Source organism: Capricornis sumatraensis, chromosome X (assembly GCF_032405125.1).
Source record: "Capricornis sumatraensis isolate serow.1 chromosome X, serow.2, whole genome shotgun sequence".
Taxonomy (NCBI): domain Eukaryota; kingdom Metazoa; phylum Chordata; class Mammalia; order Artiodactyla; family Bovidae; genus Capricornis; species Capricornis sumatraensis.
The window spans coordinates 91,082,198-91,096,843 of record NC_091092.1 but is presented as its reverse complement, the minus strand read 5'-3'; the positions used below and the strand labels follow the sequence as shown (position 1 = coordinate 91,096,843).

General features: G+C 49.4%; 1 protein-coding gene across 9 annotated transcripts in view; it reads left to right on the top strand.

Annotated features, from left to right (window-relative positions):
- The window catches only part of KDM5C (lysine demethylase 5C), a 30,755-nt gene extending 25,349 nt beyond the window's left edge, over window positions 1–5,406 (top strand). For 4 of the 9 annotated variants that reach the window (XM_068962267.1, XM_068962262.1, XM_068962266.1 and 1 more), the window contains 8 exons: window positions 716–1,074; window positions 1,660–1,798; window positions 2,280–2,459; window positions 2,601–2,738; window positions 2,922–3,521; window positions 3,800–3,869; window positions 4,013–4,212; window positions 4,321–5,406. In XM_068962267.1, coding sequence (XP_068818368.1) covers window positions 716–1,074; window positions 1,660–1,798; window positions 2,280–2,459; window positions 2,601–2,738; window positions 2,922–3,521; window positions 3,800–3,869; window positions 4,013–4,212; window positions 4,321–4,680 — 2,046 coding nt within the window. In that variant the 3' untranslated portion in view covers window positions 4,681–5,406. Of the gene's footprint in view, window positions 1–715; window positions 1,075–1,659; window positions 1,799–2,279; window positions 2,460–2,600; window positions 2,739–2,921; window positions 3,522–3,799; window positions 3,879–4,012; window positions 4,213–4,320 lie in introns of all 9 variants that reach the window. The other 5 variants (XM_068962265.1, XM_068962260.1, XM_068962268.1 and 2 more) reach the window with 4 other exon arrangements.
- Window positions 5,407–14,646: the final 9,240 nt, after the last annotated feature.

Sequence of the window (14,646 nt, the reverse complement as noted above, 5' to 3'; positions counted from 1 at the left end):
CAGGACAGGATGCACCTGTGAGTAATAGAGGTAGGAGGCAAAGGGTTTAGCAAACCGCCTGTTAGAAATGGGATTTGATGCGCAAGTGGCAAGGGTACAGATACAGGATGTGTAGTCAAGGAAAGGTTTCCTCTTCAAGGTAGAAGAGGTGAAAGGAAGTAATAAGGGTGTTTGTGGGCCTGGAAAGCTGAGTAAAGTTCAAGAAGGTACAGAAATAGGATGGAAAGAACAGTGGACACCAGTGTGAGTGTAGAGATTGTGAGAAGGCCAAGCAACCTGTGCAGCCCTATGGACTGTAGCCCGCCAGGCTCCTCTATCCATAGAATTCTCCAGTCAAAAGTACTGGACTGGGTTGCGGTTGCCATGCCCTCCTCCAGGGGATCTTCCCAACCCAGGGATCAAACCCAGGTCTCCTGCATTGCAGGCAGATTCTTTACCGTTAGGGAAGCCCTTTAGACTCCTGACCAATCCCTATTAAGAATCTCAAGGAGTGGACCCAGAGATCTGTGTTTTAACAAATGTTCGAGGGTATGTAGTGGGCAGTGAGTATTAGGAACCACTGCTTAGGGCCTGGCGAAGGGAGAGTGCCTAGACCATGCTAGGTTCTCTTCCCAAATACTGAAGGGTAAGAAGGTAAGTAGGGCAGAGGTATGTGGTGGTGGGACCTCTGTGTGGGCTCTGCTGAGGAGTTTGTTTTTTGTTTGTGTCCTGGTAGGGTATTCTGGAACAGGTGGAAGCCTACCAAGCTGAGGCCTGTGAGGCTCTGGCCTCATTGCCGTCCAGTCCAGGGCTCCTGCAGTCCCTGCTGGAGAGAGGGCGGCAGCTCGGAGTGGAGGTACCTGAAGCCCAGCAGCTCCAGCGGCAGGTGGAACAGGCACAATGGCTGGATGAGGTTAAACGCACACTGGCCCCCTCAGCCCGAAGAGGCACCCTGGCTGTCATGCGGGGACTGTTGGTAGCAGGTGCCAGTGTGGCCCCTAGCCCTGCTGTGGACAAGGCCCAAGCCGAACTGCAGGAGCTCCTGACCATTGCCGAACGCTGGGAGGAGAAGGCCCATCTCTGCCTGGAGGCCAGGTAGGTCCAGCTTCTTCCCCTCCCTGCTCTACTGCATCCTTCAGAGTTTAGCAGAGAAGCTGAAGATGATTCCCATGGGCGGCCTTGGGCACCAGACTCCTATATTGGTGGATTGACTAAGCCTACCCTCCCTCTTTTGTTTAACTCTGTATTACACGTAGAGGCAGAGAGAGTCTTATGGAGAAACAGAGATGGACAAATGCAGAGCTATATAGAGTACTAGCTACACAGGCTGACGTGTGCACACGCTCATGAGAAGGACCAACAAGCAGATGAACACCTGTCAGTAGAAAGACCCCACACATGGGACAGTCTGACAAACTGCAATTCCTAGATTAATACTGTGTGTGTAGGCACTGCCAGCAGGCGGACAGACTGGTGGACAAACAGCATGGGGATACGGCAGAAGTTTTGGTGCATGCAATCTGGAACAAGCAGAGACTGACAGCCGCTTGTAGGCAGAATACAAGCAAGTAGGCCCAAGTGGCAGCCACAGGGGCTCATACTGCTATACCCAAAAGTCAGGCTGGGCTTCTGGTCATGGAGACCATCCCAAACTGAGGCCTCTTTTTTCCCTACCTTTAGGCAGAAGCATCCACCAGCCACGCTTGAGGCCATAATTCATGAGGCAGAAAACATCCCTGTTCACCTGCCCAACATCCAGGCTCTCAAGGAGGCTCTTGCTAAGGCCCGGGCATGGATTGCTGATGTGGACGAGATCCAAGTGAGGACCCTGTTGCCCCACCCACCGTTCACCCCAGATCTTCAGTCCAGATGGGAGAGATGTCATGCACTGTGTTGTTCTGCGTTGAGTTGGGTTGGCTAGAGCAAGGAAGGGGGCATAGCACACTGTGAGGAGGCAAAACGTGCTTGGTGAGCAGTGTGAAGAAGGGTTGCGAGGCAGGCCTGAGGGAAGATAGGATGCTGGTTAAGATGAGAATGGTAGGGGCAGGGAGGCTAAAAGAGGCCAACCACAACCATGTAACTGGTCTGGTGGTCCTGGGGACTGCCTGGATATCTGGAGGCTGAGCCACTGGATGTACGAGTTGGAGGAGAGAGCCAGGTTGGCGTACCTTCCTTAGGATGAGTCTGTTTTCTGGCTTAAGACTGTGAGTCCAGTCCATCTTCCCAATTCAGGACCAGGGTCAGAGTAGCATCAGTAGATGTTGGCGAGTGGAATTGAGCTTTCTCTTGCCCTGTCCCAGAATGGTGATCACTACCCCTGCCTGGATGACTTGGAGGGTCTGGTGGCTGTGGGCCGGGACCTACCTGTGGGGTTGGAGGAACTGAGACAGCTAGAGCTGCAGGTACTGACAGCGCACTCCTGGAGGGAGAAGGCCTCCAAGACCTTCCTCAAGAAGAATTCTTGCTACACTCTGCTGGAGGTGAGGCCTGGGACCTGACCCACAGCCTCTCCTGCCTCTGACCCAGATGTGAGACAGCTCATGTGAGAACGTGGGTTTGGGGGCTTTGGGTATGGGAAGGATGGGAACCCCAGACATTCCCTCTCTGCCTGCCTGCCTCAGGTGCTCTGCCCGTGTGCAGACGCCGGCTCAGACAGCACCAAGCGCAGCCGTTGGATGGAGAAGGAGCTGGGGTTGTACAAATCTGACACAGAGCTGCTGGGGCTATCTGCGCAGGACCTCAGGGACCCAGGCTCTGTGGTAAGGAGCTTAGGCCCAGATGGGGAGAAGAGTCTGGCAATGATAGTGTCTGAGCCTGGTGACCATGGGCAGACCGCTTGCTCCCTGTGTGTCAGTTCTCTTGGTTTGGGAGTGGGGTGTTCATGGTGCCAGAGAAGGAGGGTTGGGGTGCTGACCTCTCCTCCCCTGTCCTGGGCACGGCAGATCGTGGCCTTCAAGGAGGGGGAACAGAAAGAGAAGGAGGGAATCCTGCAGCTACGTCGCACCAACTCCACCAAACCCAGTCCACTGGCATCATCGACCACAGCTTCCTCTGCAACCTCCATCTGTGTGTGTGGGCAGGTGCCAGCCGGGGTGGGAGCTCTGCAGTGTGACCTTTGTCAGGACTGGTTCCATGGGCGATGTGTGTCGGTACCCCGCCTCCTCAGTTCCCCAAGGCCCAGTCCCACCCCATCCCCACTGCTGGCCTGGTGGGAGTGGGACACCAAATTCTTGTGTCCGCTGTGCATGCGCTCACGGCGCCCACGCCTGGAGACCATCTTGGCACTGCTGGTAGCGCTGCAGAGACTGCCTGTGCGGCTGCCTGAGGGTGAGGCCCTGCAGTGCCTCACAGAGAGGGCCATCAGCTGGCAAGGCCGTGCAAGGCAGGCTCTGGCCTCTGAGGATGTGACTGCTCTGTTGGGACGGCTGGCTGAGCTTCGCCAGCGGCTGCAGGCTGAACCCAGGCCCGAGGAGCCCCCTACCTACCCTTCAGCCCCCGCCTCTGACCCTCTCAGAGAAGGCAGTGGCAAGGATATGCCTAAGGTGAGCTGTGCAGCCCAGCTCTTTCACCCTCAAATTCCTGTTTCCTAGCCCTTGCCCTTAGGCTCCAGCCCTACTACCCCTGCTCTCTGACTTTTGGTCTCCTTTGGCCTGGCCTTCTTGCCCCATTCTGCCTCCTCTCCAGATCCCTGTAATGCTCAATGCTGGCAGCCTGTGTCTGCCCTTCTCCAGGAGGTGGAGGGTCCCAAGTCTGAAGTTGGGGGGCAGCAGTAGGATCTGGTTCTTCAGTTACCACTACCTTTTCTTGATCTCTCTGGCAGGTGCAGGGGTTGCTAGAGAATGGAGACAGCATGACCAGTCCTGAGAAGGTAGCCCCGGGGGAGGGCTCAGGTAAGAGAGGTAGGTCAAAGTGTGGGTAGGCTGTTAGTGGATTTCACCAGAGTGATCCCTGTGGTCCTTAGCTCTGTTGGGGTAGGGGGCAGGGGTATAACCAGGAGTAGCCTCTAATACAGCCTGTCCCTACAACCCCCCAGACCTGGAGCTGCTGTCCTCGCTGTTGCCACAGTTGACTGGCCCTGTGTTGGAGCTGCCTGAGGCAACCCGGGCCCCCCTAGAGGAGCTCATGTTGGAGGGGGACTTGCTTGAGGTGACCCTGGATGAGAACCAGAGCATCTGGCAGCTGCTGCAGGCTGGGCAGCCTCCAGATGTGGAGCGGATCCGCACACTTCTGGAGGTGAGGAGAGGACAGGTCCTGTGCAGAGCTAGGAGGTCAGGTGGAGCAGGCAAGGAGCCCAGGCCTGACCACTTGCGCTGCACCTCTTTTTGCCTGTTGTGATCACAGCTGGAGAAGGCAGAGCGCCATGGGAGCCGAGCACGGGGCCGGGCACTGGAGAGGCGGCGGCGGCGGAAAGCAGATCGGGGTGGGGAGGGTGATGACCCAGCCCGAGAGGAGCTAGAGCCAAAGAGGGTACGCAGCTCAGGGCCAGAGGCCGAGGAGGCCCAGGAGGAGGAGGAGCTGGAGGAGGAGACGGGGGGTGAGGGCCCACCCCCACCCCTGCCCACCACTGACAGCCCCAGCACCCAGGAGAATGGCTTGGAGCCTGCATTAGGGGCCAGTTCAGGCTCCTCGGGCCCTTTCCCCACTTTGACTCCCCGGCTGCATGTGCCCTGCCCACAGCAGCCGCCTCAGCAACAGTTGTGACAGTGGCTGAGCCTAGCACAGACCCCAACAGAGACCCCTTGGCCTCAAGGATCCTCTTTCTGACCATCAAGCCTGCTTCTTGGGAGGTGGGCGAGTAGGGGGGATGACCACCCCAGCCCACCCCTGAGTCCCTTGACTTTTATATTCTGACTCCAAGGTATTGTTCAGACCTCAGCTCCTGGGGGCTGGCCCCTGGAGTCCCCCTCCCTGGTAGCCTCTAACCAGCATTCCTAGACACCTGAGGCAGATAGATGGATGGGCAGGTGGCAGGGGGTGGCTGGGGCTGGGCCAGCACCATTCCAGAGAGACAGCCAGTGCATATGCAGACTGGGGGAATCTCCTCTCCCTTCTCTCCCCAGTTGTGGCCCTGGCCAGGCCATGCTACACTAACCTCACCTCCCCCCTCACTCTTCCTCCTCCTTCCCCCCTTCTCCTGCCTCCGTCCCTCCCCTCACCTCCTTCTCCCTTCCCCTGACTTCCACCCAGGAGGAGGAAACTTCACATAGCTGTGCTCACAGTTTATTATTTTAAATAAATTTGGTTGGGGAGCTGAGGAGGGCTCCCTGAGATCTGAAGAAAGCTTTTGGTGCTTGTCCTCATTACCACCTTGACCTTCCCTCCATGTCCTGCCCTGTCTCCTTTCCTCCTCCTGGGTTCATGTTGTAATAAAAGAAGATTGTTGGTGTGTAATTAATTTGTTCAAAAGAAAAAAAAGGCAAAACAAGAAACTTGGTTCCAACTGAAGCCTATTTTAATTTTATTTTATTATTTTCCTCTTGTTAGAAATAAAACCCTTAGCAACGTTTTTTTGAAACATGTTTCTGAAGTGCGTTTCTCTTCGGAAGGTCTCCATCCCCTGTCAGTGAAGAGCTGCAGTGCTGGTGGAACATGAGGGCTGAAGCCAGGGAACTCTGAGTTCTGAAACGAGTTCTGCCAGGTTCTCCTTAACCATGGGCAAGACATCCCAATTTCCCCCCGACTCCACCCCCAAGCCAGTTTTAGCCATCTCCCAAGAGATAGGCCCTGGCACGTAACTCCTGCCACAGCCTCCTCCAACTTTATGCCCTCCTATATACCCTCTTCGAGCCCCTAGAGGTATGGTTTGGGGGCAGGGCTTTACTGAGGTATAATTTACACACAAAATTCACCTGTTTTAAATGTACAGTTCAGTGATTCAAAGGGATGTTTCTATCCTGCTTAAAACCATGATGCATCACTGCCCTTAAGATACACACGGACACATGGTTGAGCCTTAAACAGTGGGTTTGAACTATGAGGGTCCACTTAAGCTCAGATTCTTTCCAATAAATATGTATTGACACTACTGTACTATACACCATGTGTCAAATCCACAGATGATATGGAAGACTGGCTTTAAAGTGACATGCAGATTTTCGACTGCACAGGGGTCGGTGCTCCCTAACACACACATGTACACACACACCCGTGTAATCTCATTTTGCAGTGCTTTCCTGTCAGACCCATATGCTGGGTCTTTCAGGGGCCCTTCCCTGGTTTTTCTCTACCCTAAAGGGTTTTTCCTACCTCTGTGAATGAGGACTAAAGTTAGGTCATTTACAATCACCAAGTTCACTTTTTAAAAAACAGCATTACTATAATAGATTTTACATACTACACAGGTTTCACTCACTAAAGTATACAATTCAGTGGCTTTCAGTATATTCTAGCTGTATAGTCATAACTGCAAAAGGTTTTAGAACATTTTTGTCATTCCAGAAACCACTCGTTATGCATCATCCCTCACCCCTGGTCCCCCACTCCTAGGCTACCACTTAATCTATAAGGGTTTGTCTATTTTGGACATATATAAGTGGGATCACACAGTATGTGATTCCTTGTGACTGTTCTTTGACAGTATAATGATTTCAAGGTGAGTTCACTTTATAGATTATTAATGGTGACTTTATATTAAATAGATTTTTTTCCCCTCCTGGGCCCCAAAGTCTTTAAAATGAGGTTGACTAAGGCTCTAAAATCAGAGCTCATCACTGGAGTTAGTTAACATGTTTTTAATAGGGGTTTGCATGCATCTATTATAATGGCACGAAGACAAACCACGTTGTGTCAGATTCATAAAGGGATCCTAGTCCCTCCAAAGGCTAAGAACCGCTCTTCGTAGTCCTTAATACTGTGTTCAGAGTCCGCCCATGATGGGAGGATATGGAGGAGGAAGCAAGAGCACTATCCCAACTAAGCCAGCCCACCAGCATCCTATCATGCCTGGCTCTGCAAGGGCTTTTCTTTCAGTGTGCTTGCACAGAGGGCTTAAAGGCTAATGGGCAGGCTTTGGTGCCCACCCCAGGAACCCAGAACACTGCCACTCTGCCTTTTCTCATCTGAATGCTCAGTGGGTTCATTTTGCTTCTCTTCTTCCCCTTCAAAGATTTCCAGCTGATAGTAACCTAGTGATGAGTTGAGAAAGCCCACCCCCTTCTAGCAGCTTTGATTGGTTGGGGCTTTGATTTGACATCTGCCTCCAGTTTTCCAGCCAGGAGATGGTGGGCTGTGCAAGTAACAGGAGGTACGGGCCAGTGGACACCTCTAACTTGGGCTCATTTTGGTCCCAGTCCATGGGGAAAGCTTGGTCTTTTGTTTGCCCACTTATATGGAATTGAGCATGAAAAGTGGTTGGAGGAGACCACCTGAGAGGAGACTGGGATGTGAAAGCTGGGACAGGGACAGGAAAGGGCTCAGTCTCTCAGCACTTCACTACCACTCCCACCTGGAGGCAGACCCCATAACAGGACCCTGGTCTAACAGGAGAGGAACAGTGCCTACAACCTGTACCAGCTCCCCTGCTTGAGAATTCGGCCCAGGCTCGGCCTCCAAAGGAAGGGGCTCACCAGTTTCCAGACAGCCTTTCCCATCTTGGCACTGCCCTGCCCCATCCCTCAGTGATGTGCATCCCGCGAGCTCTGCAGGAGAGGTGCTAGCTCCCATCATGTGAAACACAGATCAAATATGACCTCTTCCAGAGAGCTTGCTCTGGGTGCAGATGTGTCCCCCTTTTCCAGACTCACCTAGAAAGGAGTGACTGCCCTGGGGAATTCCAGATGAGTGGCAGACGGGGAGAAAGAGCACTGGGGAAGCACAGTATCTTCATCTCAAAGTCATTTTCTTCTGAAGAGACAGCATTTTGCAGACAGATGCACTTTCACAGCGGCTGCCAAATCCCTCAGAATGGCTCCTGAGTCTGCAGTGACAGGGATGGGAAGAGACATCACTTCTACAAGGACTTTCCAACCCCTTCCCTCTCCGTAGTGCCCCCACTGTGCTTTAGGTGGTACCTGAAACACTATTCCCACCCCCAAGTCCCCTGTACTGGGAGTTCCTAGAGGGAAGGCAAGGCCCAAGCCTGAGGCCTCTGCTCCCACTTTCAGTCAGGGTTCAGAAGAGGGAGACAGGAACAGCAGTTGGAGTCTCATTCTGTTCTCTGCAGTGCATAAAGCTCCTTGGTAAGGGTGCTATCCCACAGGAGTGGGGCCTGGGGTCTGAGGTCCATGATCACTGAGACCCTGAAGGGATAGACACTGACCATGCTTCCCAGAAGCTCTGAAATTGTGATGATGGGAAAAGAGGGATTTGGAGACAGAAATGCATTCCCTGCCTCTGGGGCACTTACCTTCCAGGAAAGGGAAGGGAACTCCTTCCTTGTGAACTCCTTTCTGGGTGCCAAGCTACATGTGAGATATTCACGACGTCTTTGTCGTATACACAGGAAACAGACCCCACAAAGAATGTGTCTAGCTCAGGTAGTATCAGCTGGTATTCCCACTAAATCTTTGAATCTACAGCTTGTGTTACATGAGAGCAAGGATCCAAAATAATCAGCCTGCCCCTGGGAAACAGTTCATAGCTGGGGTTCAGTGTTGCTGTCTACTACTGTTGGCAGGTGCTATAGCCAGATTGTCTTAAGTAGAAGTCCACATGCTGAACTTGTACATAACCTCCATGCCTTCCTGTATTGATTATGTATTACTGCATATGTGTGCTAAGTCACTTCAGTTGTGTCTCTTTGTGACCCCATGGACTGTAAGCCCTCCAGGCTCCTCTGTCCATGGGATTCTTCAGGCAAGAATACTGGCATGGGTTGCCATGCCCTTCTCCAGGGGATCTTCCCAAGCCAAGGATTGAACCCGTGTCTTTTATGTCTCCTGCATTGGCAGGTGGGTTCTTTACCACTGAGCCACCAGGGAAACCCCTATTCAGTTCAGTTCAGTTCAGTCGCTCAGTCGTGTCTGACTCTTTGCAACCCCATGAATCGCAGCAGGCCAGGCCTCCCTGTCCATCACCAACTCTCGGAGTTCACTCAGACTCATGTCCATCGAGTCAGTGATGCCATCCAGCCATCTCATCCTCTGTCGTCCCCTTCTCCTCCTGCCCCCAATCCCTCCCAGCATCAGAGTCTTTTCCAATGAGTCAACTCTTCACATGAGATGGCCAAGCATGTGGACTTCGACCTACCAAAGACAATCTGGCTATAGCACTGCTGAGGTCCCACCTGCCAGCAGTAGTAGACAGCAACACTGAACCCCAGCTATGAACTGTTTCCCAAGGGCCAGGCTGATTATTTTGGATCCCTGCTCTCATGTAACACAAGCTGTAGGTTCAAAGGTTCAAACTGGAGTTTCAGCTTTAGCATCATTCCTTCCAAAGAAATCCCAGGGCTGATCTCCTTCAGAATGGACTGGTTGGATCTCCTTGCCGTCCAAGGGACTCTCAAGAGTCTTCTCCAACACCACAGTTCAAAAGCATCAATTCTTCAGCGCTCAGCCTTCTTCACAGTCCAACTCTCACATCCATACATGACCACAGGAGAAACCATAGCCTTGACTAGACGGACCTTAGTCGGCAAAGTTACTGCATATGTATTACTGCAAATTACTTCAAAAACAGTGGCTTAAAACAACATGTTAGTATCAACATATGTACATTACCATGTGTAAAATAGCTGGTGAGAAGTTGCTATATAACATGGGGAACCCAGCCTGGAGCTCTGTGATGAACTAGAGGTGTGGGACAGGGGGAGGGGAGGGGAGGGAGGCTCAAGAGGGAGGGGATATATGTATAATTATGGCTGATTCGCATTGCTGTATGGCAGAAACCAACACAACATTGTAAAAAATAAATTTTAAAAAAATGCTGAAGAAAAAACCTAAATAAAACAACATTTATCTCAGTTCCTGTAGATCAGAAATCTGGACACAACTTAGCTGGGTTTTTATTTCAGAATCTCTCACAGGCTACAATCAAGGTGTCAGATGGGGCTGCAGTCATCCCAAGGCTTGACTGGGGAAGGATCTGCTTCCAAGCTCAATGTATGGCTGTTGGCAGGACTTAGTTCCTTGTGGGCTGTTAGACTAAGTGCTTCAGTTTCTTGCCAACTGGTGGTGGAAGCCATCCTCAAATTCCTTGCTGTATGGACTTTCCCACAGACCAACGCACAACATGGCTGCTTATTTCAATAGGGTGATCAAGTGAGATGAGACAGGAGTGTGAGGGGACATGGGGAGAAAATTGCACACACAAGATGGAAGTCACAGTCTTTATAACCTAGTCTCAGAAATGACATCCTACCACTTTTACAATATTCCACTCACTAGAAGTAAGTCATTAGGTCTAGGCCACACTCTCAGGGAGGGGCTTATACAAGGATGTAAATACCAGGAGGTGGGGATCATTGGCAGCCACCTTGGAGACTACTACAGTTTGTCCTCAGGCCCCAATAATTTATGTCCCGTCCACATGCAAAATACATTTACCCCTTCCCAAGGTCTGTAAAAGTCTCAATTCATTAGAGCATTGTCTGAAAGTCCAGAATCTCATCTAAATCAGGTCCAAGTGTGAAGGGCTCCTTTGGTGTATTCCTTAAGTGTGGCTCTTTACTATTCCCCCCTCCCCCACTACCGGTAGATCTGTGAAATTTAGAGACAAGTTATCTGTCCCCAACACACCCCAACATACAATGATGGGACAGACACAGGATATTGGCTACAGACATTCCATTTCAAAAAAGGGAAATGGGAGACACAAAGGAGTCACTGGTCTATACCAATTGCGAAATCCCACTGGGCACATGGAAGTTCCTGGATTAGGTTTCAAGGCCTGGAAATAATTCTCTAGGGTTTCTGGGCCTTGCTTGGCTCTGCTTTCTGGGCTCTTGGTCCCACCCTCTGTGCTTTCCTTCCTTTTTCATGAAAGGGCTTCCCTTGTAGCTCAGTCAGTAAAGAATCTGCCTGCAGTGCAGGAGACCCAGGTTCGATCCCTGAATTGGGAAGATCCCCTGGAGAAGGAAATGGCAACCCACTCCAGTATCCTTGCCTGAAAAATCTCTTGGACACAGGAACCTGGTAGGCTGCAGTCCAAGGGGTCGCAAAGAGTTGGGCATGACTGAGCAACTAACACTAAGCACATATTTGCAGATGAGTAGTTTGCCCAGTTTGCTTCTTGCCAGTATAATGTTGGGGGTCCAAATGTTTTTTTTTCATTTTGTACTGTGCCTGTAATCAGTTGCCACTGTGAAATGATTCCAATAGTGGGGCTTGGTGTACCCTTGCTGTCAGTAGGTTGGGTACTCAACAGTTGCTATAGCCAGACTCGCCTTGGTGAAAGTCTATACTGTAGAGCTTGTGTCTAAATTCCATGCATGCCACCATGGCCATTTTGTTCAGGAGTTCATTGGATAAGAAACTGAAGTTGGCTGGCATCCACAGGACAGAACATCTTATCCATCTGATTGAGTCTTCCTCAACAGTTGATTCTCTCTGCTGCTCATTTCACAGAAGGCAATGGCACCCCACTCCAATACGCTTGCCTGGAAAATCCCATGGATGGAGGAGCCTGGTAGGCTGTAGTCCATGGCGTCGCTAAGAGTCGGACACAACGGAGCGACTTCACTTTCACTTTTCACTTTCATGCATTGGGGAAGGAAATGGCAAACCACTCCAGTGTTCTTGCCTGGAGAATCCCAGGGATGGGGGAGCCTGGTGGGCTGCCATCTACGGGGTCGCACAGAGTCGGACATGACTGAAGCGACTTAGCAGCAGCAGCAGCTGCCCATTTATGTGTGATATGAATACCTTCACACCCATTCCAAAAGGGACATCCATATGCCTCTTCCCCAGACCTCCCCCTTGAACAATATTTCAATCTTGTTCTAAGTCCTGGACCACCTAGCCAAGTCATTACTAACTACGCACGAATCAGTGGATATCTAAACCTCTGACCATTTGTGTGACCAGTCACTGAAAAGTTACCTTCCCATTGTCCCCAGGATCAACCCTAAGTGGACCTATAACACTGCAGCTAGCCATGTCCAGCTGGTGTCAAAATACTATGCAAAACAATCTGTGAACCAAGCTTAACTATTGTGCCTCTGAATCACCTGGTCACAGGGAACACCCCATTAGATTCAAGTGTGAGAAAGGGATGGCAGTGCAGCCAGTGTGAGTATGAGACACCTGTTCAGACAGCTTACTTTTTTTCCTTTTAATTGGAAGCTAATTACTTTTTGCCATACATTCACATGAATTAGCCATGCACATATGATAATATACCTGTTTCAATGCTATTCTCTCAAATCATCTCACCCTCACCTTCTCCCACAGAGTCCAAAAGTCTGTTCTTAACATCTGTGTCTCTTTTGCTGTCTCACATATAAGGTCATTATTACCATCTTTCTAAATTCCATATATATGTGTTAATATACTGTATTGGTGTATTTCTTTCTGGCTTACTTTGCTCTGTATAATAGGCTTCAGTTTCATCCACCTCATTAGAACTGATTCAAATGCACTCTTTTTAATAGCTGAGTAATATTCCACTGTGTATATGTACCACAGCTTTCTTATCCATTCATCTGCCGATGGACATCTAGGTTGCTTCCATGTCCTGGCTATTGTAAACAGTGCTGTGATGAACATTGGGGTGCACGTGTCTCTTTCAATTCTGGTTTCCTCGGTGTGTATGCCCAGCAGTGGGATTGCTGGGTCATATGAAAATCACTGCAGATGGTGATTGCAACCATGAAATTAAAAGACGCTTACTCCTTGGAAGGAAAGTCATGACCAACCTAGATAGCATATTCAAAAGCAGAGACATTACTTTGTCAACAAAGGTCCATCTAGTCAAGGCTATGGTTTTTCCAGTGGTCATGTATGGATGTGAGAGTTGGACTGTGAAGAAAGCTGAGTGCTGAAGAATTGATGCTTTTGAACTGTGGTGTTGGAGAAGACTCTTGAGAGTCCCTTGGACGGCAAGGAGATCCAACCAGTCCATTCTAAAGGAGATCAGTCCTGGGTGTTCTTTGGAAGGAATGATGCTAAAGCTGAAACTCCAGTACTTTGGCCACCTCATGCGAAGAGCTGACTCATTGGAAAAGACTGATGCTGGGAGGGATTGGGGGCAGGAGGAGAAGGGGATGACAGAGGATGAGATGGCTGGATGGCATCACCGACTTGATGGATGTGAGTCTGAGTGAACTCTGGGAGTTGGTGCTGGACAGGGAGGCCTGGTGTGCTGCAATTCATGGGGTCGCAAAGAGTCGGACACGACTGAGTGACTGAACTGAACTGAACTGAACTGATGGCAGTTCTATTTCCAGTTTTTTATGGAATCTCCACACTGTTCTCCATAGTGGCCATACTAGTTTGCATTCCCACCAACAGTGTAAGAGGGTTCCCTTTCCTTCTCACCCTCTCCAGCATTTATTGTTTGTAGATTTTTTGATAGCAGCCATTCTGACCGGCGTGAGATGGTACCTCATTATGGTTTTGATTTGCATTTCTCTGATAATGAGTGATGTTGAGCATCTTTTCATGTGTTTGTTAGCCATCTGTATGTCTTCTTTGGAGAAATGTCTGTTTAGTTCTTTGGCCCATTTTTTGATTGAGTGGCTTATCTTTCTGGAATTGAGCTGCAGGAGTTGCTTGTATATTTTTGAGATTAATTCTTTGTCAGTTGCTTTATTTGCTATTATTTTCTCCCATTCTGAAGGCTGTCTTTTCACCTTGCTCATAGTTTCCTTCATTGTGCAAAAGCTTTTAAGTTTAATTAGGCCCCATTTGTTTGTTTTTGGTTTTATTTCCATTACTCTGGGAAGTGGGTCATAGAGGATCCTGCTGTGATTTATGTTAGAGAGTGTTTTGCCTATGTTTTCCTCTAGGAGTTTTATAGTTTCTGTCTTACACTTAGATCTTTAATCCATTTTGAGTTTATTTTTGTGTATGGTGTTAGAAAGTGTTCTAGTTTCATTCCTTTAGAAGTGGCTGACCAGTTTTCCCAGCACCACTTGTTAAAGAGATTGTCTTTAATCCATTGTATATTCTTGCCTCCTTTGTCAAAGATAAGGTGTCCATAGGTGCATGGATTTATCTCTGGGCTTTCTGTTTTGTTCCATTGATCTATATGTCTGTCTTTGTGCCAGTACCATACTGTCTTGATGACTGTAGCTTTGTAGTATAGCCTGAACCCAGGCAGGTTGATTCCTCCCGTTCCATTCTTCTTTCTCAAGATTGCTTTGGCTATTCGAGGTTTTTTGTATTTCCATACAAATTGTGAAATTATTTGCTCTAGTTCTCTGAAAAATTGGTAGCTTGATAGGGATTGCATTGAATCTATAGATTGCTTTGGGTAGTATACTCATTTTCACCATATTGATTCTTCTGATCCATGAACATGGTATATTTCTCCATCTATTTGTGTCATCTTTGATTTCTTTCATCAGTGTTCTATAGTTTTCTATATATAGGTCTTTTGTTTCTTTAGGTAGATTTATTCCTAAGTATTTTATTCTTTTTGTTGCAATGCTGAATGGAATTGTTTCCTTAATTTCTCTTTCTGTTTTCTCATTGTTAGTGTATAGGAATGCAAGGGACTTCTGTGTGTTAATTTCATATCCTGCAACTTTACTATATTCATTGATTAGCTCTAGTAGTTTTCTGGTGG